The following is a 26,167-nucleotide window of genomic DNA, read 5'->3' as shown; positions in this document are numbered from 1 at the left end:
AACTGAATCGAAATTCTCACCCATCCCTAGTGTGAACACAACAAAAATGTGTTTGCCAACATGGACAATGTCTAGGTTCCCACATCAGGGAGCTGAGATTGACTTTGGTTCCAGTGCCAACCAGAGGCATTTTGCCAATTGACACCTCTGTGCCACACTGCTTAGTCTTCTTCTGCCATGCCAGTTCAAAAAGGGACAAATATAGACGGTGACTGATCAGGGACAGGTAACAAAAACCACATTGTTCTTGGTAAAGAGGAGCATATGTAATAGACTGGGGGGCCCATCCGCACTGCATTTAAAGCATCATCATACCACTTTAAACACTCCTGGCTTTCCCCACAAAGAATCCAATTCTAGAGTGGTTTAACAGCCTCTCTTCCTAGGGCATTCTGGCGACAGTAGCTCTGTGAGGGAAATAGGGGGGTTCCTAATCACTCTCAGCACCCTTAACACATGACAGTTCCCAGGACTCTTTGGGAGAAGCCATGACTGTGGAAAGTGGTATGATACTGTTTTAAATGGTTAGTGCCGATGGGGCTTAATCCTCCCTTGTTGGGACCTAACAGAGGGTCAAGGCCAGCCCTGACATAAAGCAGGGGAAGGCAGCCGCCTTAGATGGTGGATGGGGGTGTGGGTCCCCTGCAGTGAAATTAGCTTTTGTTTCTGGAATTGGGAGGGGGGGCATCATCTTTGCCTCAGGCAGCAATGTGGCTTGAGTTGACTCTTCTCCAAAACCTTGAGTCAGCCCTGACTCGATAGGCACAGCCAGGGGTGTAGTAATCAGGGGTCTGGGTGGGGGGCTTACACCCCTTACTTTTTTGGGAGCAGGGTCCCTATGTTTCCAGCATCCTACCCTGAACACACCTGATCTCGTCTGATCTTGGAAGCTAAGCAGAGTCAGGCCTGGTTACTACTTGGATGGGAGACTGCCTGGGAATCCTGGGTGCTGTAAGCTTAGAGCAAGGCAATGGTGAACCACCTCTGAATACCTCTTACCATGAAAACCCTATGAATATATCCAAAGGATTCATAGGGTCGCCTTAAGTCATAATCGACTTGAAGTCGTATAACAAACGAGTCAATCAGCATGAAAGGGAAGGGTATTAGCCACTGGGAAGAGTCTTCTGACTTGCTTTCTTGTTGTTACCTGCTGATAGGAGCCAATCAGAGTGAAACGAGTTCCAATTAGTTCCTACTTCAACAAGTTGTGGAGATTGAGAATTCTGTAAATGCAGAAGAAGAGGCAGTGAATCCTGAGGATAGCATCCCATCTACATCATCAAGTAGTTTGGTAGCAGTAGGAGATTCAAGCAATATCCCTGACAGTGAGAAAGGACAGTCAGACTATGGCAGCAACAAAGAAGCAGAAAGCAGTACTCAAGCCTGGCCAGATTATTCCATGATCTTAGCAGATTGTATAATTTTAGAAGGGGCCATGGCTGTGACTGTCATGAAGGGACCCTGCCCATCTGGATTTGTCACTACACTACTGGGCACAGCTGTTGTCCACCAGATGCGGCAGCATTTTCAGCCCAAGGGTCTCATTCCCTTCAGGGCAACCTTTTGAGGGCCACATGCCAAAGGTGGGCCGGGCCAGAGGCAAAAGTGGGTGGAGCAACACAGTGGGCGGAGCAACACATGTAAATTCTACCTTTGCCCAATAGGCCAGTTTCAACACTCACCCGCACATGCACGCACACCCGCACACACACTCATCCCTGTCCTCCATCTAGACCAGCAAGGGCCATGATCAGGGTTCAAAGAGGCATTCTACCCAGGCGAAAAATACTCAGATTGCAAAGGAGGACCAGTGAGATCTGTGGCCTGCAGAGAGTGCCGAGGGCCAGATAGAGACAGCTGTGGAGGGCCGCGTCAGGACCTCAGGGCTGAGGTTTCTCACGACTGCTTCGAACAGTTATCTCCCAGTCCAGCTGTGACACCAGAAGAGACCTGGTCTATGGGGAGAAAGCGCTTGAAGCCACAGAGCTCAGCTTCCTAACGGCTCCATCGCTTTCACTCACGTGTTGCACTGCATGCAAACAGCCCCGTCCCTTCCCCGCACTTGATGTGTGAACGAAGCAAACCTGGCTGCGGCAGTTTGGCCCGAGGCAGCAGATTCTGGGAAACTAGTCCGAGGTGGCAAATAGTCAGTTATTGTTTGTGCGTGTGTGCGCACCTCATTGGGATTTTCCGCCTCAGGTGCCAAAATCAATGCTCTGGCCTTGCCCTCAGCTACCGCGCATTCCAGGGCTTGTTCAATTATTCAAGCTCATTTGGCCGCTGCTGCGTCAATGGCTTGCCTAGATGAAGCATGAGCTAGCTGACCATCCTCCAGCTATCCTTGACTGCTTCATTCGTTTTGTTTGAAGACTATCAAGGGGGGGGGGAATAAACCAAACCAGAGAGAGAAATCACTGCCAGCCAGGCATTACTAAGAATTAGTTTTATTCTTCTCCTCCAAAAGACAAATACAAGATTAAAAATGAACAGATAAGGGGGGGATCTTCACCATTACAACCTACATAGAGTCCGATTTGTCTCTTGACCTGTACACAGACATGAATATGTACAAAAACTATATTTAAAATATTACAGATCTCAGTATTTTTATTTTTATTTTGGTCTAAAAATGACTACAAATGGCCAGACCATATCTGGCAATGCCTTTCTATCAGCGGCAATTCACTTTATATTAACATTTCACTTTTTAAAAAGAAAAAAAACCACACATAAACATGACAATGCAATGCAGATTTAAAAAACAAAACCATAAATTTGGTATCGTTATAACTTTAGTGCACATATGATACTCCTTCAATCCTCACTTGTAAAATAATAATTCCTGAAAACTAGGCTTAAAGGTTGGCCTACATTGAGATTTTCAGTGGTTCTAATTTAAACTGGATTAATAAAACTGATTTAAGGTGGTAGGTCAACAGGCTATTTTCTCAAGCTTAAATTGTTTGCATTTCTCATATCTGTAACTTGAGTAGAAAAACTACATTGGCTAAAATGGACATCCCGGCTGCAATCCTATTCACACTTTCCTGGGAGTAAGTCCTGTTAGACTCACTGGGATTTACTTCTGAGTAGACATGCTTAATGATTGCACTGTCAATTGACAACTGGCCCCTTGTCTGCGGTCTGTCCTGCATTACACTCGGAAGTGATGCATGCCAGACTGAAAATATGTTCTTGACGCTGCTTGTGAAAACAATTGTGATTTGAATTAAAGGTTTGTCCGGATGAGTTTGCACACAGAACTACTGATCTACAACAAGGCCTTGCCAGAGGAATTGCATTATGATGGAATCATGGCGCCAGAAGTTGATGCAAGGACAACAGCCGTGCTTTGGGGCTGCTCTGGTGGTTTCTTCACACACACATAACACCTCTGCATCGCACAGTGACTATTTTGCTGCTCCAGTGTGATCAAACAATCAATTCATGGGCCGTCGAAGCTGAGAAAACTGGCGCGGTGCCAATTGTGGTGCTCTAAGCTGGACAACAGAATCAGGTGCTTCAGCAGAGATGGCCCTGCTCTTGCAAGGGTGGGAGACCTGTGGCCCTACAGATGTTGTGGCACCTTCCAACTGATCTCAGCCCCAGCCAGCATGGCCAATGGCACAGGGATGATGGGAGCTGTAGTCCATCAGCAGCTGGAAGGCCACAGGTCAGCCACTCTCGGCCAGTCATTCGGCAATCCGAACGCTTCTAATCCCAATATAAGAAATGTTCTTAAACAAAGAGAATAGTAGACACCAGAGGTTAGATGGATATGGCTGCCCTGTTGAACACAAGGTCTATGAAATGGTTAGCAAGGGCTAATACCCAATGTCAGGAAGAAAAATACCTGTTTCTCCCAATGAAAAGTGATCAACGCATGGCCTTTAGTTGTCTTGAGCAAACAGATACCATGATGCAACAAGGGAGCTTTCAGGGCAAGATAGACTTTGCTTTTGTGGAGCAAATGAAATGGAAGATCTGGCCCACTATTTACTGGAATGTCAGTTGCATTCCAACAACAGGAAACATTATTTATCCCCATTTCTTGACCATATGAGAAACAGGGAGGCCAAAGACAAATTGAATCTTCTTTTAAGTGGATCTAACCAGTTTGTGAGTAGGAGGGTTGCAGGTAAGGCGCCAGTTTAATGGGGGGTGGGGGGAAGTCTGATCAATGGGCCATATAACTGTCTTTGAGGTCATTTATAATGTTCTTAATATTCTAATTTTGGGGTTTCCATTTTCTTTTTAAAAAATTGCACTTGTTTGTATTGTATTTTATATGGTCTGAAGACTTCTTCAACAGAAGTTAATGTTGGGCATTCTGAGGCAACCTCCATCTCAGATGGGGGGGGGGATCTGGGTGCCAGAATGGGAGAGGGAGAAATCTGTTGCGGTTGGCTCTGCCATTAGGCAGAATGACGCAGACTTCTTAAACAACTGATTGTAACATGTCCTAAAAGGGCAGGAAATTTGTAGTTTTTTTTTTATTGTCAGGGAGAGGTGGCTGAGGGATTTTTACACACATGGTAGTCAAGCTTCCTACTTTACAAGAGAAAGCATCCTCACTGGAAGGAAGTTTAAAGTCCAGTTTAAAGAGAAGGAACCCTAATAATGGAGAACTGTGTGTGTGGAGGGGGGGGTTGAAATTGCCCATCTGCAGTGAGCACCTGGACAGCAAGCGGAGCAAGCACACATAGGTCACAGTCTTTCCTGCTATGGTGAGATTTATTCTATTTCTGTTTGCCAATGTCTAAAAAATACAGGTAGTGGCGGCTCTGGGTCAGTGGGGCTGGTGCACATTGGACAACTCCTTGAAAGTTCGGGCTAAAACCCAGAGCGGATTCCACTGCCCGACTGACATGGAACCACCAGCCGCCACTGCTGCAAATTGGATTCCAATTGTGACATGACCATGGGAGTTGAATAGCCACACCTGCCCTCTGTTCAGCCCTGTGCACACTTTTTTGTTTGCTGAGGAGAAGTCAGAGTCATGGTACCCTTCACGTACGAGTATGCACATAAAATGAAATTGGAAATTGGACCGCCTTCAAGTCGATTCCGACTGATGGTGACCCTATGAGCAGGGTTTTCATGGCAAGCGGTATTCAGAGCTTGGAAAAGTTACTTTTTTTGAACTACAACTCCCATCAGCCCCAGCCAGCATGGCCACTGGACTGGGCTGATGGGAGTTGTAGTTCAAAAAAGTAACTTTGCCAAGCTCTGGGGTTTACCACTGCCTTCCTCTGAGGCTGAGGCAGTGCCTGGCCCCAGGTCACCCAGTGAGCTTCATGACTGTGTGGGGATTCAAACCCTGGTCTCCCAGGACATAGTCCAACACTCTAACCACTAAGCCACACTGGCTGTCACGAGTGTGTGCACACAGGCCCATATTTGGGCATGCACTAATAGCACCCTTCGTGCTCCAAGAAATAATGAGTTGCATGGATTGCGCAAGTCTCATCAACAGGTCTCAGAGTTCATGCATTTAGAATCTGTGCACACATTCAACCAATGTGTGGAGGGGAGAGAGGGAGAGGGAGCGCTCATTCAGACAATACTAAAAAACCTCATTTTCCTTATTGGAATTGTCCACTGGGAGTCCAAACCTGATTGCTTTGCACTTTCTCCATACTCAAATCATACTTTTTCCTCATCCGTACTTGCAGGCAGGCCCTTTTATGTTTACAAGCTCCCCCCTCTTTTCATCTTGTGTTGCTGATTGGCTCAGATTTGTAGGGAAGGTGTGAGGGAGCCAATGGGAACCCAACAGAAGCAGGAGATACAGAAAGAGGTTAAGCCATGAATCAAAGCAACTGGCCTCGCTCCTCAGTGACTGTAATCACTGTTTCTCCCCTTTTCAGTGTATAGTTGGTATTTGAAACTCTGGATCAAGGGAGGGGAAAGAGTTGGAAGGCAGCAACTGGAGGAGACCATGGATGAGGACAAATTAATGGCAGCACAAAGGGGCCTACATAACAAATTATACAGATGCATGGATGAGCCCAGAGAGAGAGAGAGAGAGAGACAGAGAATGAATAGCTGGACAGAGATTTTTGTTACATTGCATCATGGGAAAAAGATGGCTAACAACAACTTCACATTTAGACTGCAACTCTGTCCAAACTCTGAAAAACTTAAGGTTGTATCCGATGGACTCAGGCACATTCACTCACTTCATTGGGTCTACCCATAGTAGAACTTGCATTGGACGCAACACTTTTTTTTGTAGGGGGTTTGCTGGGACATCACTGAGCAGAAACATCATCCACGTGAATGTGTGACACGCTCAATGCTGGCTGCATTGCTAATCACTTCCAAATGCCAGAGGAAGTTAGAAGTGGGTAGGAACTCCCTAAATGTCTCTAGGATCTAGCAGCTCTTCCGAGCTACTCTGCCGAGGATATGTAAACAAACATTTCACTGTTACAACCAGGGTTGCTGCTTCTTGGCAAATATTAGGAGCCAGACAAATTTTCTAGGCAGCAGGGCAGAAGAACGGAGACCCAAGTGCACCAGTGTGAACAAAGATGTGGTTTTTGCTCCTAGGTTCTGGTCTCTCCTCCCCCTGCCCCAGATTCTCCTTTTTCATCACTGCTGCTAATTAAGCAATTTAGGGCCAAGGGTTAGTCTTACCTGGATGCTAACCTCGGAAGATCAGAGGGAGTGAGGAGATGTCTGATTCCCACACACAGCAGCACAAGAAGAGCAAAGAACCTGCTTCCTGACTTCTTCAACAACCTGGGCACCAAGAGCAGTTCTTTTGATGCCGGTAGCAATTGGATGTTTGCATCCCTCTTTGCAGCCAAGCTGCCTTCGCCACCAGAAATTTTGTTCATAACTTTCCACCTCCTCTTCTACAGCTATCATTGGTGACCCATTGAATTCAATGAACCTAACTTAGGTCATGCCAATTAACTGGAAGTGTTTTACTCTGACGGGTGTAGTCATCTGGGGTGGCAAGGGTTGTAGACCCTTTACTTTTTTGGGAGCAGGGTCCCTATGACAAGCCCAATAGCATAAAAGGGGAGTGTGTTAGCCACTGAGAATAGTCCTCTCACTTGACTAACAGCATGCTTCTTTGTTGTTTTGTGCTGATTGGCACCAATCAGAGTGAAAGAGATGAGTCAGGCAGAGAAAAGACTCTTCTCAGTAGCTAACACATGCCTCCTATTTCATGCTGATTGTCTCCTAGGGTAATGAGAAGTGAGCTTCATGGCAAAGTACTTTAGTCTCTCAAATCCTAGTCCCACGCTTGGCTATCATTTCAGAATTCTTAAAATCAACATTCTGGCAACATTTAGCCCCAGTTGAGAGAGATAGGTGATGGGCAGAAGGCTATACAGACAACAGTTTTATTCTGTGTCTATAATTCTGTAAATGCAGAAGAGACAGTGAATCCTAGGAGGAACATGGCTGTGAGGGGGCATAGTGCGACTACCACGAAGGGAGCCTGCTGAATTTGCCACTATCCTATTGTGCTCTGAGTAGGACTAGCATGGAATACCATCCAGCGTGTGCACTGACTGAGGAAGAACGTCCACTCTGGCTCCGTCTTCTGTCCCTTTCTCACGGCCATGTATATGAAATTCAAATTCTGTGCCCAGGAAAGTTCAATTTTGCAGCCTGGATAAAGAATGAAAATTACACATATCTGCATATTTTTACTCTCTCTCTCTCTCTCTCTCTCTCTGCCAATTTGCACAATTGATTCCAAGTTTGCCAGCCCATCTCCCTTCAGGCTTGACTAGCATAGCCAATGGTAAGAGCTAATGGAAACTGGAGTCCAACAATATCTGAAGGGCCACAGGGCCCACACCCCCAAAGTGAGGGACAGGCAATGCAGTTTTGCCAAGAAAAGTCATGACAGCAGCCGAGGGCTAGAACACCTGAGCTCATCGTTGAGGCTAAGTTAGAAATCCATTAAGACATGGACCAGATAGCTAAATCAATCTGTTCATCTTCACAGTCTTTGACGGACGCACTTCATGTAGGGCAGAGAAGCATGTGAGGCTGAATATAGAAGCACGCGAGGCTGGATATAACACAATTGAGGGTCTTGCTGAACCTACAACTCCCATCATTCCTGAACACTGGCCATACTGGGTGGGGCTGATGGGAGTGGACGTCTAACATCATCTGAAGGGCCCACAGGTTATCACCATCCCTGTGGCATCTCCAAGCGTAGGTAGATGCAAAAGTTGTTTTTGTTTCTCAGAACCATGCACAAGTCCACTGACCATTCTAGCACTTGCTCACTCGGTCTTCCTACCCGATGTCTTTCCACCAGACCAAAGTGTCCCAATGAGGAAAAAAAAAATGAAAATCAAGGTTGTATTTCTCAGATACAGAATCCCGTTCCTCTTATGGTTTCCGTCAGCAGCAGAGAAGTTATCCTGGGTGACAGAGGCTGGTGCTGTTCTGCCTTGGAAGCCACAGAAGGGAAGAGAGTCGCTTTGCAGGTGTCCATGGCCCCTCAAGCGACTGGGAAAGAGGCAGGGGCAGCTACGGAGGTGGCCTCTTGCATAGGACCCTGTTTCCTGTTGGGAGGGACTGTGATCTCTATGCTGCAATCCAAAGGCAAAAGTAAGAGGGGGTTTGCTTGGAGGAAAACAAAAAGGAAGGGGGGTTCATGTACTTGTTTTAAAGAGTCATGCATTTTGATTTGGTGCTCCAGTGGGAAATAGGATTAAAAAATCCCAAGCAAGACCATGTTTTCCACATTGGGAGATGCTGGACCAATTCCCTCTCAGAAATTCATGGTGTGTCCCAACTTAGGACGGCAGCTCAGTTGCCCTGCCCCAGACCACAACACCTCATTTTGCTGGAGAGACCAGTGAAAAAGTTACAGGGTAGACCCACCAGTCTCATGCAGGAAAGAGAAGAGGTTGTTGCCTCTCTGTTCCCTTTCGCCTCCCACTGTTTAGCTGGGAAACGCCGTTTACGTGAGTGCCTGTGAAATCCTGTCCCTTTCTCAACATCTGGGGCAGGAGTTCATTTGCCCACCCCATCTCATCGCAAATCAGTCCAGTGAAACTTCACAGGGGTTTTCATGAGCTTGGCGTGCGCCCTCATAGATGTGGCGGAAGTCTTTATAGCGAGGGGCACAGCTGAGCCAGGCCTCCCCAAAATGAAGCCAGCCGGTGAACAGGAAGCTGCCAGGTCCTGGCTTCACCCCACATCGCAGGAGGGTTCGGATGCTGCCTACGGATTTCCCGTATTTGCCAACCGGTTGGAACAAGGCAAACTTTTGGCGGTGGACCCGAGTGGCACTCACACTGATGATGGATTCTTGTGACTCCATGTCATTGGAGACTGTCCGGATATTGCCACGGATGACTGGGGGGCGGGGACACGAAGGGAGAGGAGTACAGAAAACGGAAACATTCATTCATTTTTAAAATTTCTACTGGCTAATGGTAACCAGAAACAAAAACATAGAATAGCAGATCAAATCCAAATGGCCAGCGGCTTAAAGACTAAAAATATAATGGAGTCAGTATGACATACTAGTTATTTACAGAACAGCTATGTGGTAATAATATCAAAGTGTGTGTGTATGTGAGAATCAGACATACCATGAGGAATTTAAAATGCTTCTTATAAACCAAATGCCCTTCTAAAAAAGGTCTTTACATCGCCAAAGTTCTAGAAAAGCATCTTTCCTTGGCCTCCATCAGCTGGGTTGCCATATTCCAGTTCCACAAATCTGGACAGGCTACTTTGCATATTATGCAAATTATTTGCTAATTATGCAAATTGACATTGTTAATTATTTCATTGTCCACTTTTGTTTTTGTGCCTAGTAATTATCATCAAAAACTGGGGGAGGATGTGAGGAATCCTTTAAAAAAAAACCTTCACATTTTCAGCCTTAAATGCCTAGTTGCCAACACTATGGAATATTTATTTATTAAGAGGATTTATATCCTGCCCTTCCGCTGTTAAAAACAGAGCTCAGGGCAGCTTATAAACATAATAAAAAACAATAAAAATACACAATCAATACAAAAACATAATAAAACACAAAATGGAAACAAATATAAAACAAGTCAATGCAACAGTCTAAAAAGCCAGCATAAAACAAAAAGCCAGCAAAGCATCAGTGAAAAGCGACATTGTTACCAAGAGGTTGCCTGTACCAACTACGTCTGCCAGGCATTTTGAAGAAGGATATGTATATAAAAAAAAACTTTTTAGCCTTTTCTGAATTGCTCAACAGAGACTCTGCTGGGCAAAAGGGTGAGTGAGGCTGCATTCCAATGCAACTTTACTTGAGAGGAAGCACCATTTAACGGGGGGGGGGGGCAGGCCTGAAAAATGCACACACAAATATTGCAGCCTTTTCTACAGAGAGATTTGCTTTAATATCTCGTGTTTGTTCAGGAAGGGAACATTTAGTGGATCCAGACCCGATGGCAGGCAGACACTCCCTAACCCTAACCCTAACCCATACCCTTGAGACACAGAGGCAACTGAGATGAAGGCTGCTTCTCCTTGCTGACTCAACCAGAAAGTCTATGGACAAGGGGTGGAGCTGCAAGTGTCGATCAAGTGAGCATGTGCAGTTTTCTAAACTCCTAGATTCTGCATATGCAGTAGGCAGCCACACTAATATTGTTGATTTTCTCCGGGCAGGTGAGGCGCCCTTCATTGGCGAAGAACAATGGAAGGCAGGATTCGGAATAGGCTGATTTCTCACAAAATGGGCAGAAAACTGCCTCCGCATTGTGCCTTGTAGCTCTGGATCCACAAGGGCTAGAGACTTGTGCTTTTTTAAAAATGAAAGCTGGGAATCCAGGCCACCTAATGGGCTAAGTGGGCACTGGGTAGCACAGCTAGAATCCAGGTAAAACTTACCTGGGAGCAAGACCCATTGAATCCAGTGCGGCAGACATGCATCGGATTGCACTGTAAGTGCCATGCGATCATATGCCACTCTCAAAGGATTTCTGAAGGGTGAAGATAGATGCAATATTTGTATGGCTATGGACCCAGTTTGAAAGCCGTCTTGCCAAGACTGACTGGGGGGGGGGCAGATTCTGCAAGAAAGTGAGTCATGAACAGGGCCAAATGCCTTGTGCACCCACGACATCCCCACAACTCCTCCCTTCCCCCTAATCCCTGGAGCAATTTTTCAACTATTTTTTTAAAGGTTCGCATTTATTTAATAAGAGGGGAAATGGATGTACAAGTATAGAAAAAGTATGTGTGTTACTTTAAAAACAACCATCTTGAAGGTGGCAATGAATGGAATGGAAGGTAGCATATTTTGGGGAGGGGCTTCCAATTCAAAGGAGCAACTAAGTGGTGGGAAACCGGAAATTCTAGGTGTAGGAAGAATATTGGCAGCAGAAGAAAGGAGAAAGCAAGAGGCAGACAAAGCAACAGAGAAGGGTGACTCAAGACTGGAGGCTCAAGCACCCTGGACCTGTTTATTTTATGTATGGATGTATGTATTATTTGATTTATATCCCGCACTTCCTCCCAGCAGGAGCCCATTTACTTTGAAGCAAGTCCCACTGAGTTCAGTGGTGTTTGCTTACAAGTAAGGATTGCAGCCTTCATTCAATCTCAAGGAAAAAAATCATGCTAATGGTTTTCGGGGTGTATTTTCTACCCCAATGAGAGTTCCAGTGTATGGTGGGCTGATACTTTGATCCCAGATAACGACTGTGCCTGTCAGGTCCCAATCTGGCCACCGCTGGTGCCTGTGGCATCAGAAGACATGAGCTTGACAATACCCAAACACCCAGAGCCGGAATACACTTATTCAGAGAGGAGGGAGAATGTTTCTGCGCATTTGATTCCTTGTTGACCTGTCCCTGACCATTTTTCTATGAAAACAACGACGAGGTGTGTTTTTTTACTGCCCAAATCCACTAACATTGGCTGGGGTAGTCAATCCATCCCAACGCATTTCGGGGACATTTATGCCCTAGGCCTAGGTGGTTTGGTTTTTGTTTGCAGAAGGAAAACGGTAACTGATAACTGGCTGAAATTTGGGAGCGTTGTACGGGTGACAATTTGTGACAATGCCCTAGGAAGACGACCATATCAGTCTACTTATGTGTAAATTGCACAATGAAAACTGTGCCAGGGGTAGGTTTGTGCCCCATAACATTGGATTCAAATAGGTGAAGCTTTGAACCATGGATGGGGAACCTGTGACCATCCAGATGTTTTTGGATTCTGCCTCTCAGCGACTTCAGCAAACATGGTCCACGGTCAGGGATGATGGAAGCTGGAGTCCAAGAACATCTGGAGGGCCACAGGTTCCACACACACACCACTTTAAACTGAACACAGCCCAACAACATCCGGTTTCTACATGCACCTCGTTTTGTCTGCCATCCATGCAAGCAAGAGGCATTGTCGCAGTTCAAGGACACATCATTTCAGCTTGGCAAAAGGACTTGGGGAGCTCATGGAGCAGGGTCGGTGAGGGGTGTGGCCTAGAGAGGGGGTGTGGCCTAGAGAGGGGGTGTGGCCTAGAGAGGGGGTGTGGCCTAGAGAGAGTCCTGAGGGCTGGAGAGAGATGCCAAGAGGGCCACATATGGCCCCCAGACCTGAGGTTCTAATGGTGGGCAGACCTACACGATATATTTAAATGACACACAAGCAGGTGACTTCCCCCAAAGAATCCTGGGAAATGTGGTTTTTCCTTCACAGAGCAACAACTTCCCAGCACCCTTACCATAATAAACTACAATTCCCATGATTATTTAGGGGATGTCCTGTGCTTTAAATGTGTGTTAGATGTACTTGAAATGTATGGTGTGGATCTGGCTGTTCTTACATTCCCTGACTCTCCTTTAGGCAAATTGCAAAGCTTACTTGTTTGGGGAAGCATTTGACCTTTTTTGCTTGCTTGGCTTCTCTATATTTGTTGGCGTTTCCAAATTGATGCTTTAAAATGTTGCTTTTAGACATTTCATTTGATTTTCCTTAATGTAAGCCATGGCGGGGGTTCCCCACACCAAACGGCAGCATAGATGTTCTTAACCAAAAAAGTAAAATAAAATCAACAGAAGGGGCTCCGGAAAGGCTATCGCAGAACATCATTGGTCAGATCTAGCCAGTGCTAGAATGCAATTGTGCTATTAGCCTGTTTGCGTGAAGGTAGATTAAGCTTCCTCCAAATCAGCAAGAATCCGAGATCATTCTGACAGGCTCGGGATCTGAGCCGGCGTGGCAACTCCTTTTGTTCTTCTGTTTGACTTCCTGGTTGCTGTGGCAACCCCAGAGTGGGCAGCCAGCAAACCCTGTGACCTCCGTCCCCCATTGTTTAGAGTTGCAAATCTGGAGGTTAGCAAATCGTGCAGGGCAACAATTGGCAACTGCCCACTGCGCAGACAGCCGTGAGTGTGCAGACATTTAAAAGGGAGCATTGAAAGGCCGCACAATGCCAGCTGGAGAGGCAGTTGCTCTGTGGGGCAGCTCTTACTGCTGGTGCCTCAGCCCAGCCCGGCCGGCAGCAAGGACAGAGGCAGAGCTCCGGAAGATTTCCGCTTTCACAGCTGCACGCACATTACTAAGAGTGATTTCGTTGGCATTTTTTCCCTTTCAGTGTTTACAAAAGAAAGAGCTTAGGCAAGTCACAATCTTTCCGCCTTACCTCCTCATCTGTAAAATGGGGACAGGGAGAACCTACTTCACAGGGTTGGCTGTGAAGTTGAATAGGATAAGGACTGCAAAACACATTGGGTCAATTCAGATGTTATGACTTTGGCCTACCTCACAATGTTGGTTGTGATGATGAATGGGATAAGGATTGCAAAGCATATGGGACATTCAGATATAATGATCTTGACCTAAACCATGGTTTCTATGGCCAAAAATCTGGAGCCATGCCCAAATTTCCCCATCATGCACTTTAGCACTTCTCTCATAGTTTGTTTAAAACATGATTCTCCCTCACATCCAAACTGAGAACCTGAAACCAAGGTCAGACCCTGGTTTCATATCCTGGTTTGTAGTGATAGAACCATGGTAAATTAGGTTGAGATTGTTATTTCTGAATTGGCCTGCTGTATGCTAGAAAGTACCCTAGACACTGGTTGCACATCTGGGTATGCGGTCTGAGGTTAAACCAAAGCTTCCCAGTGTGGATTGAATGGGAAACTGTGGTTTAAACAAACCACTCTGCCTAATGTTAGGGCCAGCCCTGAGAAATGGAAACTGGGAGGAAGACTTGCAGGTGAAGAACCTCCTATGGCTTCTTTTTTATGTTGTACCTGACATCTTTCCCTTGTAGCTGCAGCCATTTACAACGGTGAAAAAAGGAGTGGTGAAAATCTACGCTGAGGAAGATGTACTCACCAAAATCACTAGTGCAAACAGCCATCAGAATCTCAGTGTTGTTACACGGCCGGCAAGTCCCTGTGTCTTCCAAAGAGAAAATAAACAAACAGTCACTCACCCAAGGGAAGCCCTCACCTCACAGTCAAACTACAGTTCCCAGGATTCTTTGGGGGAAGGCATGACCATTCAGAGTGGTATTAAAGTGCTTTAAATGTATGGTGCGGATGGGGCCTGTGCCTTGCACTCTGGCCTGGGTGTCAAAGTTTCTTAAGACAAAGCCTCATCTTGAGAAACCAGCTGGGTAGAGTGCCTAGGTTGCTACGGTAACCATGTTCAGGCCTTATCTTGAGTGCAGCTGAACAGCTTGGCGGAGGAGTCCCCCGTGGGCTGCGGCACACTAGACTTTTGTTAGCTCAGAGATGAGGCCGATTAGATGTTCCTCCTCTGGCCTTGTGTTTTTGATTGCCAAGCGCGCTCCGGGTGGCTCGGGTTACTAGCCCACCGCCTCCCCTTGCCACGAGGGAGGCCCACACAGCATCCAGAAAAGCAACAGTCCCTTCTTGCCCCTTTCCTAAGCCTGGCAATCAAACGAGACCATTGCCGCCTTTCGTTGAGGAACATTCTGGCACCGAGGGTGCCTCAGGGCATGTGGAGAGGTCCTTTGGACCTATGTGTAAAACATCCCCTGGGAAAGGTATGCTTTCTTGTCAGTCTGGAGACAGCCCTAGCGTGCTGTTGAACCTGAAATTGTGGAACCAGCTGTGAAACTGGGCTAAGACAGGGGCAAGGAACCTCAAGTCTGGGAGCCAAATAATCCTTCCAGCCCTCTCTACCTGGCCATCACAATTCTCCCCAGTTGACTTACTTTATATCAAGCCGTTCCTCCCAGTAGGAGCCCAGGGCGACATTCCTCACTGGACCTGCTCCCACCCTCCTAAAGTGCTTTTGCGCCTGGCTCAAATGTGCCCTGGAACAGTGATGATGATGCCTGCACGTAGGAGCCTTTGATTTTTGCACGGCCAGAACGCAGCCCATTGCGGTAACAGTCATATCTGTTGCCTCACTCACTTCCGGCCCCCAGAAGGTTGACCATGAGGTAGTCTGAAAAAGGCTCCCCACATTTGGGCTAAGAGGAGAAACTTCTGGTTGGGACAGTAAAATTCTAGCTAGCTAGCATCGCGAATCCCTATGGAGCATTTTAGGAAGGCGGTCAACTTCATTCTTCTTCAGGCTGAATGCAGATATCATGTCAAACCACGGTTAAGGAGGGTTGCTTAGGTCGTGGTGTGATGGGTGAACTGACAAACCAGAGTTACTGCTGCCTGAATCATAGAAACAGGAGTGCTGAGAAGACGGCAGAGGAACTGTAAACCATGGGTTACCCATATGTTTGGAAGCCAGCTTTCCTAAACCAGTTTTCTAAACCAGCTTTCCCCATCCTGTCACTCTCCAGATACTTTGGATAACAGCTCCTGTCACCCCCAGCTGGGGCTGATGGGAGATGCAGTTCAAAACATCTGGAGGGTGCCAGGAAAGGCAAAAGCTGTTCTAAACTCTATGTTTAGCACAAGCGATAATTTGGGGTTTCTGAGTAGAGTTTTGTCTCTGTGCACAAGGATCTGGAGAAGGGCTGTAGCTCAGTGGCAGAGCATCCACTTTGCATGCAGAAGGTCCCAGGTTCAATCCCTGGTATCTCCAAGTGGGGCTGGGAGAGACTCCCTGTCTGAAACCCTGGAGAGCAGCTGCCAGTCAGTGTAGACAGCATGGAGCGAGATGGTCCAGCGGGTCCGATTCAGTATAAAGCAGCTTCCTATGTAAATCTCTGCATGCTCATGTGCTTAACAGATGGTTGTTGCTGGCTTTGGGAAGCCGGAGGATAAAGTCTCCTTTGGAGGGGCGGCTCTGCAGTCAAGACGTTTTGGAAAACGCCGGCACAGATGCATCGCAAAGCCAAACACTCCCCACCAACCCAGCCGCAAAACCCACGCGAGGTTTACCTTCCGTGCTGAGGTTTCTGGACGGCCACGAGAAGTGGGAGTTCCAGTCGCCCCGCAACTCATAGCGGAAGGCGGCGATCCGCCGGCTGATGTCCTGGTGTAAGGTGGATTGGAGGAACAGGGCAACCTTCTCCTTGGGGAGCCAGCTAAAGCAGCGCACTTTGGGCTGCACGACGGCATCGGCCTCGGAGAGAAGAAGCTCCAGAACGCCATCCCGCTCCAAGTAAATCTGAGCTCCACAGAAACTGCTGGAGGACTTGATGCAGGCCGTCACCCGCCTGGGGTTCTCCCCGCTGGTGCTGCCGGTGGGAAGGCGGGGGAAGAGGCTCAGGCGCAAGGCTCCCGCCGGATACAGCCACTCCAGGGACCCCTCAGCGCAGTGCAAAGAGATCTGTTCCACGCTGCCTGCTTCTTGGGACAGGCCACTGCCAGAGAGGGGAGAACGGAGACAGCGTAAGAAGGACCCCGTTGGTCAAAGGGTTGCCTCATACTTGGGGCAGTTTTGCCAACGCCTAATAAAGTCAGGACAATGCATGGCATACGGATTTTAGGGGAAAGGTAACAATGTCTTATGCCTCTCGTGGGACACATGCCAGTGGTTGGTACACAAAGAGTCAAAAGTGTGCAGGGCAATGATGGCAAATGCACCTTTGTACCATGGCGCTGGTTTCTACACATCCTCACACCCCTCTCTATCCTCCATCCATCCAAACAAGAGGCATCAGTGTTCAAGGACACATTGAGGACAGGCAAAAACACTGGAGGGGGGGTGAAAGAGGGGTGGGCCAAGGGAGGGTTCCGGGGGCCAGACAGGGAGGCCTGGAGAGGTGCATCTCCCCCTCCCCCGGCCTGATGCTCCCCATTCTTGGAATAGAGGACTGTCCTCTGTAAAGTCGGACACCTGGACGCCCTGTCCCCAATCCATGAACAGAAAGGCATCTCTTGCAGCACAAGGCCATCCAGATGGTCGAAGACACTTGCCATTTCGCAGCAAAAATCTGTCTTTTTCTGGAGAAGGATCAAGATCGCCGAACAACAGGGGCTGCAGTTGTGTCACCCACACACACCCATCCAAAACCCTATTGTGCTGCCCTCTAGAGGACCCACAAAAAGGAGGACTTCATTTATTTGTTTATTTAATTGATATCCCACCCTTCCTCACAGCAGGAGCCCAGGGTGGCAAACGAAAACACTAAAAAACATTCTCAAATATCATAAAAACAGACTTTAAAATATGTCAGAACAAAACATTTTTAAAAACACGTTAAAACAAAACATCTTTAAAAAAACAAAAAGCTTTTTTTAAAAAAGTCTTAAAAAGCAGTTCCAACACAGGCACAGACTGGGATAAGGTCTTTACTTAAAAGGCTTGTTGAAAGGGGAAGGTCTTCAGTAGGCTCCCAAAAGATAAGAGATGGTAATATTTAAGGGGAGGGAATTCCAAAGGGTAGGGGCCATCACACTAAAGGTCCCCTTCCTGCTGTTGGGTGGAACGGACCTCCTGATAAGATGGTATCTGCAGGAGGCCCTCACCTGCAGAGCGTAGTGATTGACTGGATATAAGGATAATTATGATAAAAGAGGCTTGGCTACTACTTTTTGAATGAAGCCTGGAGATTCCTCAGTTCATGGACTGCAAGTATATACATAAGTGTATATAAGTACATATATATATACACACACACCTGTTCAGAAACAGGATTGTCTCCAATTAAGTTACCTATTCATTTCAATGGGCCTACTCTATGTCTAACAATGAATACAACCCAGAAGGATGAATTGCCCCCTCCCCAAATTCTTACAAAATGCTATGCCTGCAGATATTTTCCCCCATTTTCTTTTTAAACATTCTGCATACAACACAAGAGGAAGAAAAGTTGTGCCACAGGATTAATGAGAGGAGCAAATGCCAATTTTGTTTTCTTTTGTACTTTGAGGTTTAAAACAGAGGTGGTTGATAGTCAGCCAGAGGCCTCTGGATTAAATTATTATTCTGGACAATCTAAATTGATACTGGTCAGTCATCAGCCCTGGGAAAATACAAATCGATGAGTACTTTAATTTCAAAAACAACAACACTCTATTAGACTATACCTAGAACACAAGATAAAAATATTCACTGTGCTGGCTTGTCATTTACTTGGTTTGCATTTATTCAAAGCATTTCTATCCCACTCTTCAGCTGGAAAGTCTCCCAGAGCGGCTTCATTATCAATAAATAAACCAGAGCTTGGGAAAGTTACTTTTTTGAACTACAACTCCCATCAGCCCCAGCCAGCATAATGTTGGCTGGGCCTGACGGGAGTTGTAGTTCAAAAAAAGTAACTTTTCCAAGCTCTGAAATAAACACAACACACCCAGGTTTGCAATCTAAAAAGTCATGACACGACCCAAAAGGGGCACAGAGGGGTAGGGTTGCCAGGTCAGAAGCATCCCAAAACCTGAGATTTTAGGGGCGGGCCCAAGTGATGTCATGGGGCGGGCCTGAGTGATGTCACGGGGCGGGCCCAAGTGATGTCATTAAGCATGATACATTAAGCATCAGCCACAGTTGCTTGGAGTGTACAATTAAAAAAAAAATCTGACTGGAAAATAAGCTTGACATCTTAGCTAAAAGATGGAGCCTGGGTAGGGAACATTTAATCTAGCCTACTTGCCTTCAGCAAGAAGGATTTAAGTACCTTCAGGCCAGGCCAGTCACCAGAAGGTCACTGTAGGAAGAAAGGAGCCTAGTGTTGTGGAGATGTTAGATGGGAGCATTCGGGAGTAAAGATGGATGCCCCTGAAGGCTGCAATTCTAAACACACGTACTAAGGGACTAAGCCCCCATAGAACTCAACAGGACTTACTTCTGAGTAGATATAGTTTGGATTGTGCTGTTGGTAAAGCTTGACTAGGGATCCTCTGCAAAGAGATCCATATCCAAGCAGGGTTGGCAACCCCCTGCCTGGAATGCCCTGCCCTTATCTTTTAATGTGGCTGCTCCAAACTTCTTTACAGATCTGACCCTTCACTTCAGAAAGAGGTCTTGAGAAATTAGTAAGAGTAAGAAGATTCTCTACCCTTTCTGTCTGCATAGATGCCCTTATCCTTCCCCTGCACCCAGCAGAAGCTCTGGGCCAGGTGGTACACAGTGGCATCTCATAGAGGACACCCTCCCCTTTCATGGGGTGTATGATTTGTCCTGGCCCAGAGCAGATTTTGGGGTGGACATCCCCAATTACTTATTTTTCCTGTATGTCTTTTTCTGCTTTGATTTTGTATAGATGCCCTCTTCTGTGTCCTGCGCCCAGCAGAAGCTCTGGGCCAGGCGGGACATAGTGGCATCTCGTAGAGGACACCCTCCCCTTTCCTGGGGTATATGATTTGTGCTGTCCCAGAGCAGAGTTTGGGGTGGGCACCCCCAGTTACTTATTTTTTATGATTTCATGACATCATTATGTATTTATGATAATATCAGAAGCCTGATGACTTTGATTGCATAAATATATTGTTATTCTTGATGGGGAGAGTCCCCCGATCACAGTGATATATCATACAGGGTACCCCAACATATATTTTGGGGTTCAGAGACATGTTAAGTTTGGTTTGAAGTTGCTGTATTTGTCAACTCTTCTTTTTTAGTGTTTTGAACTTTCAAGGAAATAAGGAACTGGGAACTAGGAACCAACTTCAGTGTCGTATCAGTTAAATAGATTAAACAGTTGCGGGGACGGCGGCTGACGTTTTGGTGTATATCTCGGGAACCAGACCACCTAGAAACTTAATTTTTTTTTAATTGAAGCTGAGCATCTGGAGATTAAGGGGTGCTAGCCAGAGAGCTGGAGGGGCCCCCAAAAACCAGAGACTCTGGCCAAACACTGGAGACCTGGTAACTCTACAGAGGGGAGAGGAAAGCAAGAAAGCATAGCCTGGTAGAAGCGGCGCCAGTCCAGCCATGCCAAGGTGAGGTTTCTACATATATATACACAGACCCCTCCATCCAGCCAAGAACGAGCCTTTATTACCGCTCTGGGACATGTGCTGACTAGGCAAAAGCACTCAAGGAGGGCATGGATCAGAACTGGTGGGGCGTGTGGCCTAGAGAGAGAGCTCCAAGGTCCAGACAGAGAGGCTGGAGGGCCACATTTGGCCCCCAGGCCTGAAGTTCCTCACTTCTGTCTTACCCCAGCCAATCAGTACAGACTGGGATGTTGGCCTGAATGGGGCACTGCTCCACCAACCATAGTCTGCCCGCAGCCAGCCCCCAACTGCTTGCCTTCTTAAAACACATTCACACCCGACGTTTATTCCACTTTTATCCTGCTTTAAACAGTCCTGGCTTCCCCCAAAGAATCCTGGAAAGTGTAGTTTGTGAAATGGGCTGAGAGTGGTTAGACCCCAATACTCCCCACCAAGCTACAATTCCCAGAGTTCTCTGGGAAGGTTGTTAAACCGCTCTGAAAGGTTATAGCTCCGTGAGGAGAATAAGAGTCTCCTTTCAGCTCTCAGCTACTTTCACAAACTACCCTTCCCAGGATCCTTTGGGTGAAGCCACGACTGCTTCAAGTGGAATAATGGTGGGATAAATGCCTGGTGTGAATGTGACCATACTTGAAATTACTGCGCAACAAACCGAAGCAGAATAAATCCACCACTAACACAATTACTGGATCAAGGACACGCTGGGGAATACACTCACACAGCCGTAGGGAGGGGTCCTGAAAGAATCACACATTGTTCCCCTGAATATTCTACCTCTGGTGTTTCCCCCCACGTTTAATCTGAGGTCATTAGCTCCTCAGGACAGAGACTTGTCCCCTTGTACTCTCCAAAATGTATCATGCACATTGACGGCATAATAACAAATAATCATAATGCACACTGGCTCTGGTCAGCTGTCTGTGCCTGAAAAGCTGAATTGGTTAAGCCTAGCTGTTGCCACGACCTTTGCTCTATAGGGTAACATAGGCCTGATCTCCCAGGGGGAACAGCTGCTTAAGCAGGGGCCTTTGGAGAGGGTGTTTGCTCACCAAACCCAGCGTGAGCTGTTTAGCGAGGCTTTAACAACCTGCTTGAAAAGCCCCCCTGAAAAATCTACGGTGGCTTGTCATTAAGGCCTTTTTTTTTGCCTTTCCCACAACTGTAACAAATAAAGTGTGTGCGCGTAGGAAGAAAGAATGATTATAATAACAGTTCCAATGCAAACTGTCAATACATTTTCTCTGTGCATTTCAAGTGCAAGGCGATACTTAAACTGAAACTTGAAAGATGAATTTCTAGTGTTGCTCAACTCTGCAAGTCATTCGCTTGGCTACTGTAATGCATGCCACAAGGGTCTGTCCTTGAAGACCATAGAGCAGGTGATGGCCTGGTCAAGTGCCTAATACAGCAGTGCTCCACTCTCTGCATTGACTTCTTATCTACCCTGCTGGCTATGATGTCCTGTAAATGAGCCTACACACAGAGGCTGCCTCCTTCCCTGTCGTCCTGGTGCAGGGAACATTTGGCCCTCCAGATGTTGCTGAACTGATGATGATGATGGACTGCCTTCAAGTCAATTCCGACTTATGGTGACCCTATGAATAGGGTTTTCATGGTAAGCGGTATTCAGAGGGGGTTTACCATTGCCTCCCTCTGAGGCTGAGAGGCAGTGACTAGCCCAAGGTCACCCAGTGAGCTTCATGCCTGTGTGGGGATTCGAACCCTGGTATCCCAGGTCATAGTCCAGCACCTTAACCACTACACCACACTGGCTCTGTTGCTGAACTACAACTCCTATAATCCCTGGGGCATTGACTATGCTTGCTGGGGTTGATGGGAGTTGTTCAGCTATATCCTGAGGGCCAAAGGTCCCTCACCCCTGGCTCTGGTCTGTCCCATCTTCTGTGCATCAAATTTCAGCGTCCAACATGAAACAGATTCCCCTTTTATAAAGATACAAGAAACAGTATGAGTTCCAGAAGCAGTAATAGTTCAGAAGAGTTCTGTCCAACTCGAACATTTTCTTCTTCATCAGAGCCAGATTTTGGGGCAGATGACCAGGGCCCCACTCAGCAGAATGAGTAGGAGGCCCCCAAAATGCAGCAGGGCTGTCTCGCCACATTTGGAAGAAAGCACATGACCATCAAGGGGAGGGGGAGGACGTAAGACCATAAACCCCATCATCTAAAATTACCTAACTGTACCACTGCCTCCAATCACGCAGCTTGTCATCTGTTTTTTTTTAAAGGCTGAGGCTTCAGTCCAGCACAGCGGTTCTTCTGACCGCTGCATCTCAATCTAGGCATGTATACAGTGAAGTGTAGCCAGCTTCAATTATAGAAAAGTTTGGATATAATTTTACAACAAACTAAGCATTTCGGATGGAAACTCTTGGTGCCAAATCCAGAAATCTTTACAGATTTGGTTTGCTACCGCTAATGATGTTGCACACATCACAAAACGGTTGCAATGTTTAAACTGGTTAATCAGTTACTTTGAAAAATAAATAAATAAAATGACGCCCCTAGTTAATCAGCCAGAAGAGGATCCCCCCCATAATTTGTCATACTTACAAAATGCAAATGACAAGATCCATTATAAAACAGGCTTTCCCCCTTCTCTCTCACACACAAAGAGGGAATGTGTCTTAAACAAAGAAAAAAGTATGTATTTTCTAAAATGGTAAGTGCTGCAACATACATGTGCAAATTCTAAAAAAAGCATGCTTCTTGTTTCAAAACTATTGTTTTCTGATGTAAATTTATAAACTAAACCCCAGATTTTTAAGAGCACAAGTAGAGCCTTACAGCTGGGTCAGGCCAGCGGCCCATCTAGTCCAGCATCCTGTTCTCACTGTGGCCAACCAGATGCCTGTGGGAAGCCTGAAACCAGGGCCTGAGCGCAAGAGCACTCTCCCCTCCTGTGGTTTATAGCAACTGGTATTCAGAAGCACATCCGACAGTAGAGGCAGAGCAGAGCCATTGTGGCTAGTGGCCATTGATAGCTTCATCCTCCATGAATTTGTCTAATCCTCTTTAAAAGCCATCCAAGTTGGTGGCCATCATAGCTTCTTATGAGAGTAAATTCCATAATTTAACTATGTTCTGTGCAAAGAAATTCTCTCCGTTGCCTATTCAGCTTCATTGGCCAGCCCTGGATTCTACTATTATGGGAAAAAAACCCACACCTCTCTCTACTCAACTTCTTCTTGCTATGCATTGACTTCCTCACAGTGGAGTTGCTCCTGTCCCTTGATCATTTTGGTGACCCTTTTCTGAAGCCTTTTCAGCTCTACACCATCCTCTTGGAGGTCTTTCACCAACTTTTTTTCAAAAGTAAGACAACCCTACAAATAAGTGGTTGCAGCTGAAAGGCAGTAATCAAGAAAATATTGGCAGTTCAGTAGACAGGCAGACAGTGTTGTATGAGGGTAGACTGCCGTGATCTGGGTTCAAAGCCACAAAGCCAAATAAGTGATTTTAGGCTGACTACTTTCAGTCCAACCTACCTCACAGGGTTGTTGTGAGGATAGGATAATAGGCTAGGGGAACTATCAATACCACCCTGTGCCTATGAGAAGATCAGGATGACAACGTAACATATGGTTGCATCCAATTTGTACCCACAGTTGGAGACAGTATGATTCTGAATGTCAAGTTGCTGGAAGTCGCAGGAGGGGTAAGTGCTCTTGTGATCAGGTCCTGCTTGCAGGCTTCCTAGAGACATCTGGCTTGCCACTGTGAGAACAGGATGGTGGACTAGATGGGCCACCATTGGCCTGATCCAGAAGAACTCTTTATGTTTTTACTCAAAGTAGACAAAGTGCAGTTAACGGGCCTAAGTTAGACGTCCATCAATTCCAACAGGTCTGCTCTGAGTAACACCAATTGTAGATGCAACCACAGCAAAAAAAAAATAAGGAATCCCATGGAGAGTACTAGATTTCTGGGCCAAGGAAATGAAGATCCCTAGAGACAATTAACCTTGGCACACATCACACCATTCCTCTCCTTTCCATTGATTAGGCCTCTCATAGGTGCAAAAGGTCAGTCCACAACATTACTTTCCATCAGTTTCAGCCAACCTAGGTCAGGAGTCTCTGGTAGAAGTCCAGAATATGGCCATTGCGCAAGATGGTTTAGGGTGGTACATGTTTATTAAGCCAGGGGAAAGTTAAACTCTAAGCAAACATTATTTCACTTATCTTTCTGGGAAACCATTTTCAAAGAACAGGAGATTCCAGTACTCCCGTCTCTCTCAAACTTAAACTGAGCAAGATAAATATGCATAGGATTGCAGCCTATCTGGAAGAAAGACGCACTGAGCTCAGTGGGGCTTACTTTTGAGTACACATGTATAGGATGACACTCTCAATCTCCTATTGCTAGAAAAAAACCCTGCTAAGTCCCACTGTAATTCTATGAAAAAAATGAAATCAATCAGATAAGGAGGCTGCCAAACCACCGTGCTTTTCCAGCATAAAGGCCCAGGGTTCTAGTCAACTAACTTTTACTCGGAATAGACCCATTGAAAGTAGTAGCCATGACAAATGGAGGCCGTTCATTTCCATGGGTCTCCTCTAAGTGAAAGTTCGTTGAACACAACCTCCATCGTTGCTTCAGCCATGAACTTACTTACTTGCTTTAAAGCAAACCATGGGTTTGTGTCCAGTGTTAATCCTACACAGAGTAGACCCAACTGAAATTAACACGCCTGCGGTCTATTCATTTCAGTAGGTCTACTCTGAGTAAAATCTTAGTCGGATATACACCTCTGAGAATTGCTCCCCCTTGCACAGCTTCAGTTTCCAACATCTCATTCCTCCTTGAACAGCTACGCCCCCCATTAACCCTCTCGATCTCTAGGAGAACCCCTATATCTAGTACGGAGCTCAACAGGCCTGGAAGGAGACAACCCAATATTTTTAAGACTGAACAAAAAAGGGTGGGGAAGGGAAGAAAGAAAACCTCTGCACATGAACAAAAGTCAAGCAGCAGCAGTTTCAGCCACACGTTTTGAAGCCAAAGCACAGGAAAGTCCCTGTTCCTTACCTCCCCTTCCAGCTGCACTGATCCTCTGAGTAACTGCCAAGGGCTGCATCCAGAAGAAACAGGCAAAAGAGCCTGAACGCCAAAGGCATCTTCAGATCTCTTCCCCTGGCGAATGCAGGAGGGAGAAGAGGGAATCAAATGTAAGGGAATGGACCCTTTTGGAGCACCGTCCTGGAATGCGTCGGCGGAGTTAGCAACGCCCGCAGCTTCTCCTCGTCCATCTCCTTACTGTGCCGGCTTATCTCCTGCTGCCTTGCAAGGATCGCTCTCTTGCTCTCCCTCTTTCAGGCTGCAAAAGAGCGCGTTCTCGCCCCGGCTCGTCCGGAGAGAAGCTGCAATTGGGGGCAAGGGAGAGGAGAGGCGAGATGGGTCGCTCCCAAGAGCCTCATCGTGGTGAGTTTGAAACTGACTAATGCGCCTTCCGAGGGCTGGTCAGTTTCAACCCGGGTAGCGCTAGGCACTGAATGCGCGTGGAGGGAGAGGGAGGGAGGGATGCCCTGTGATTTCCCAATCGAAACGAAGCTGGAAAACTTTCAGCCAATCGGAATGGAGACAAAGGGGAGGGTGCGATTTCCCCCAGATTAACAACTAGTGGTTCTGAGAACAATGTGGTTTCAAATAAATAAATAAATAAATAAATAAATAAATGGGGGGGGGACTTAAAAACCGGTCTGAAAATATTCTTGTCCAGATGTGTGGAGGCCCATTGCAGGCAGGCTTGCTTTGGGAACTTCTTTCAGGGTGCTGAGTGCATTAAAAATAATAATCATTTAAGCTACTCGTCATTTAAATCTCATGCTATTAAGATGAATTAGAATGTTGTGTTGTTGGGGATTGTTTTTA

General features: G+C 46.6%; 1 protein-coding gene and 1 pseudogene across 1 annotated transcript; one reads left to right on the top strand and one right to left on the bottom strand.

Moving 5' to 3' along the window:
• The first annotated feature begins 840 nt into the window (after positions 1-840).
• Positions 841-958, top strand: LOC133372191 (5S ribosomal RNA; annotated as a pseudogene).
• A 1,473-nt stretch (positions 959-2,431) lies between these two features.
• Positions 2,432-25,773, bottom strand: METRN (meteorin, glial cell differentiation regulator). Its single transcript, XM_061599178.1, has 4 exons — positions 25,325-25,773; positions 16,311-16,735; positions 14,332-14,397; positions 2,432-9,348 (listed from the first exon to the last, which is right to left on the bottom strand). Exons 1-4 carry the CDS (start codon positions 25,411-25,413, stop codon positions 9,032-9,034), a joined length of 897 nt encoding a protein of 298 aa, XP_061455162.1. The 5' UTR covers positions 25,414-25,773; the 3' UTR covers positions 2,432-9,031.
• Between the last annotated feature and the right edge of the window lie 394 nt (positions 25,774-26,167).

Source organism: Rhineura floridana, chromosome 17, assembly GCF_030035675.1.
Source record: "Rhineura floridana isolate rRhiFlo1 chromosome 17, rRhiFlo1.hap2, whole genome shotgun sequence".
Taxonomy (NCBI): Eukaryota; Metazoa; Chordata; class Lepidosauria; order Squamata; family Rhineuridae; genus Rhineura; species Rhineura floridana.
The sequence above is the reverse complement of the archived record's forward strand: the minus strand, read 5'-3'. Positions and strand labels throughout refer to the sequence as shown.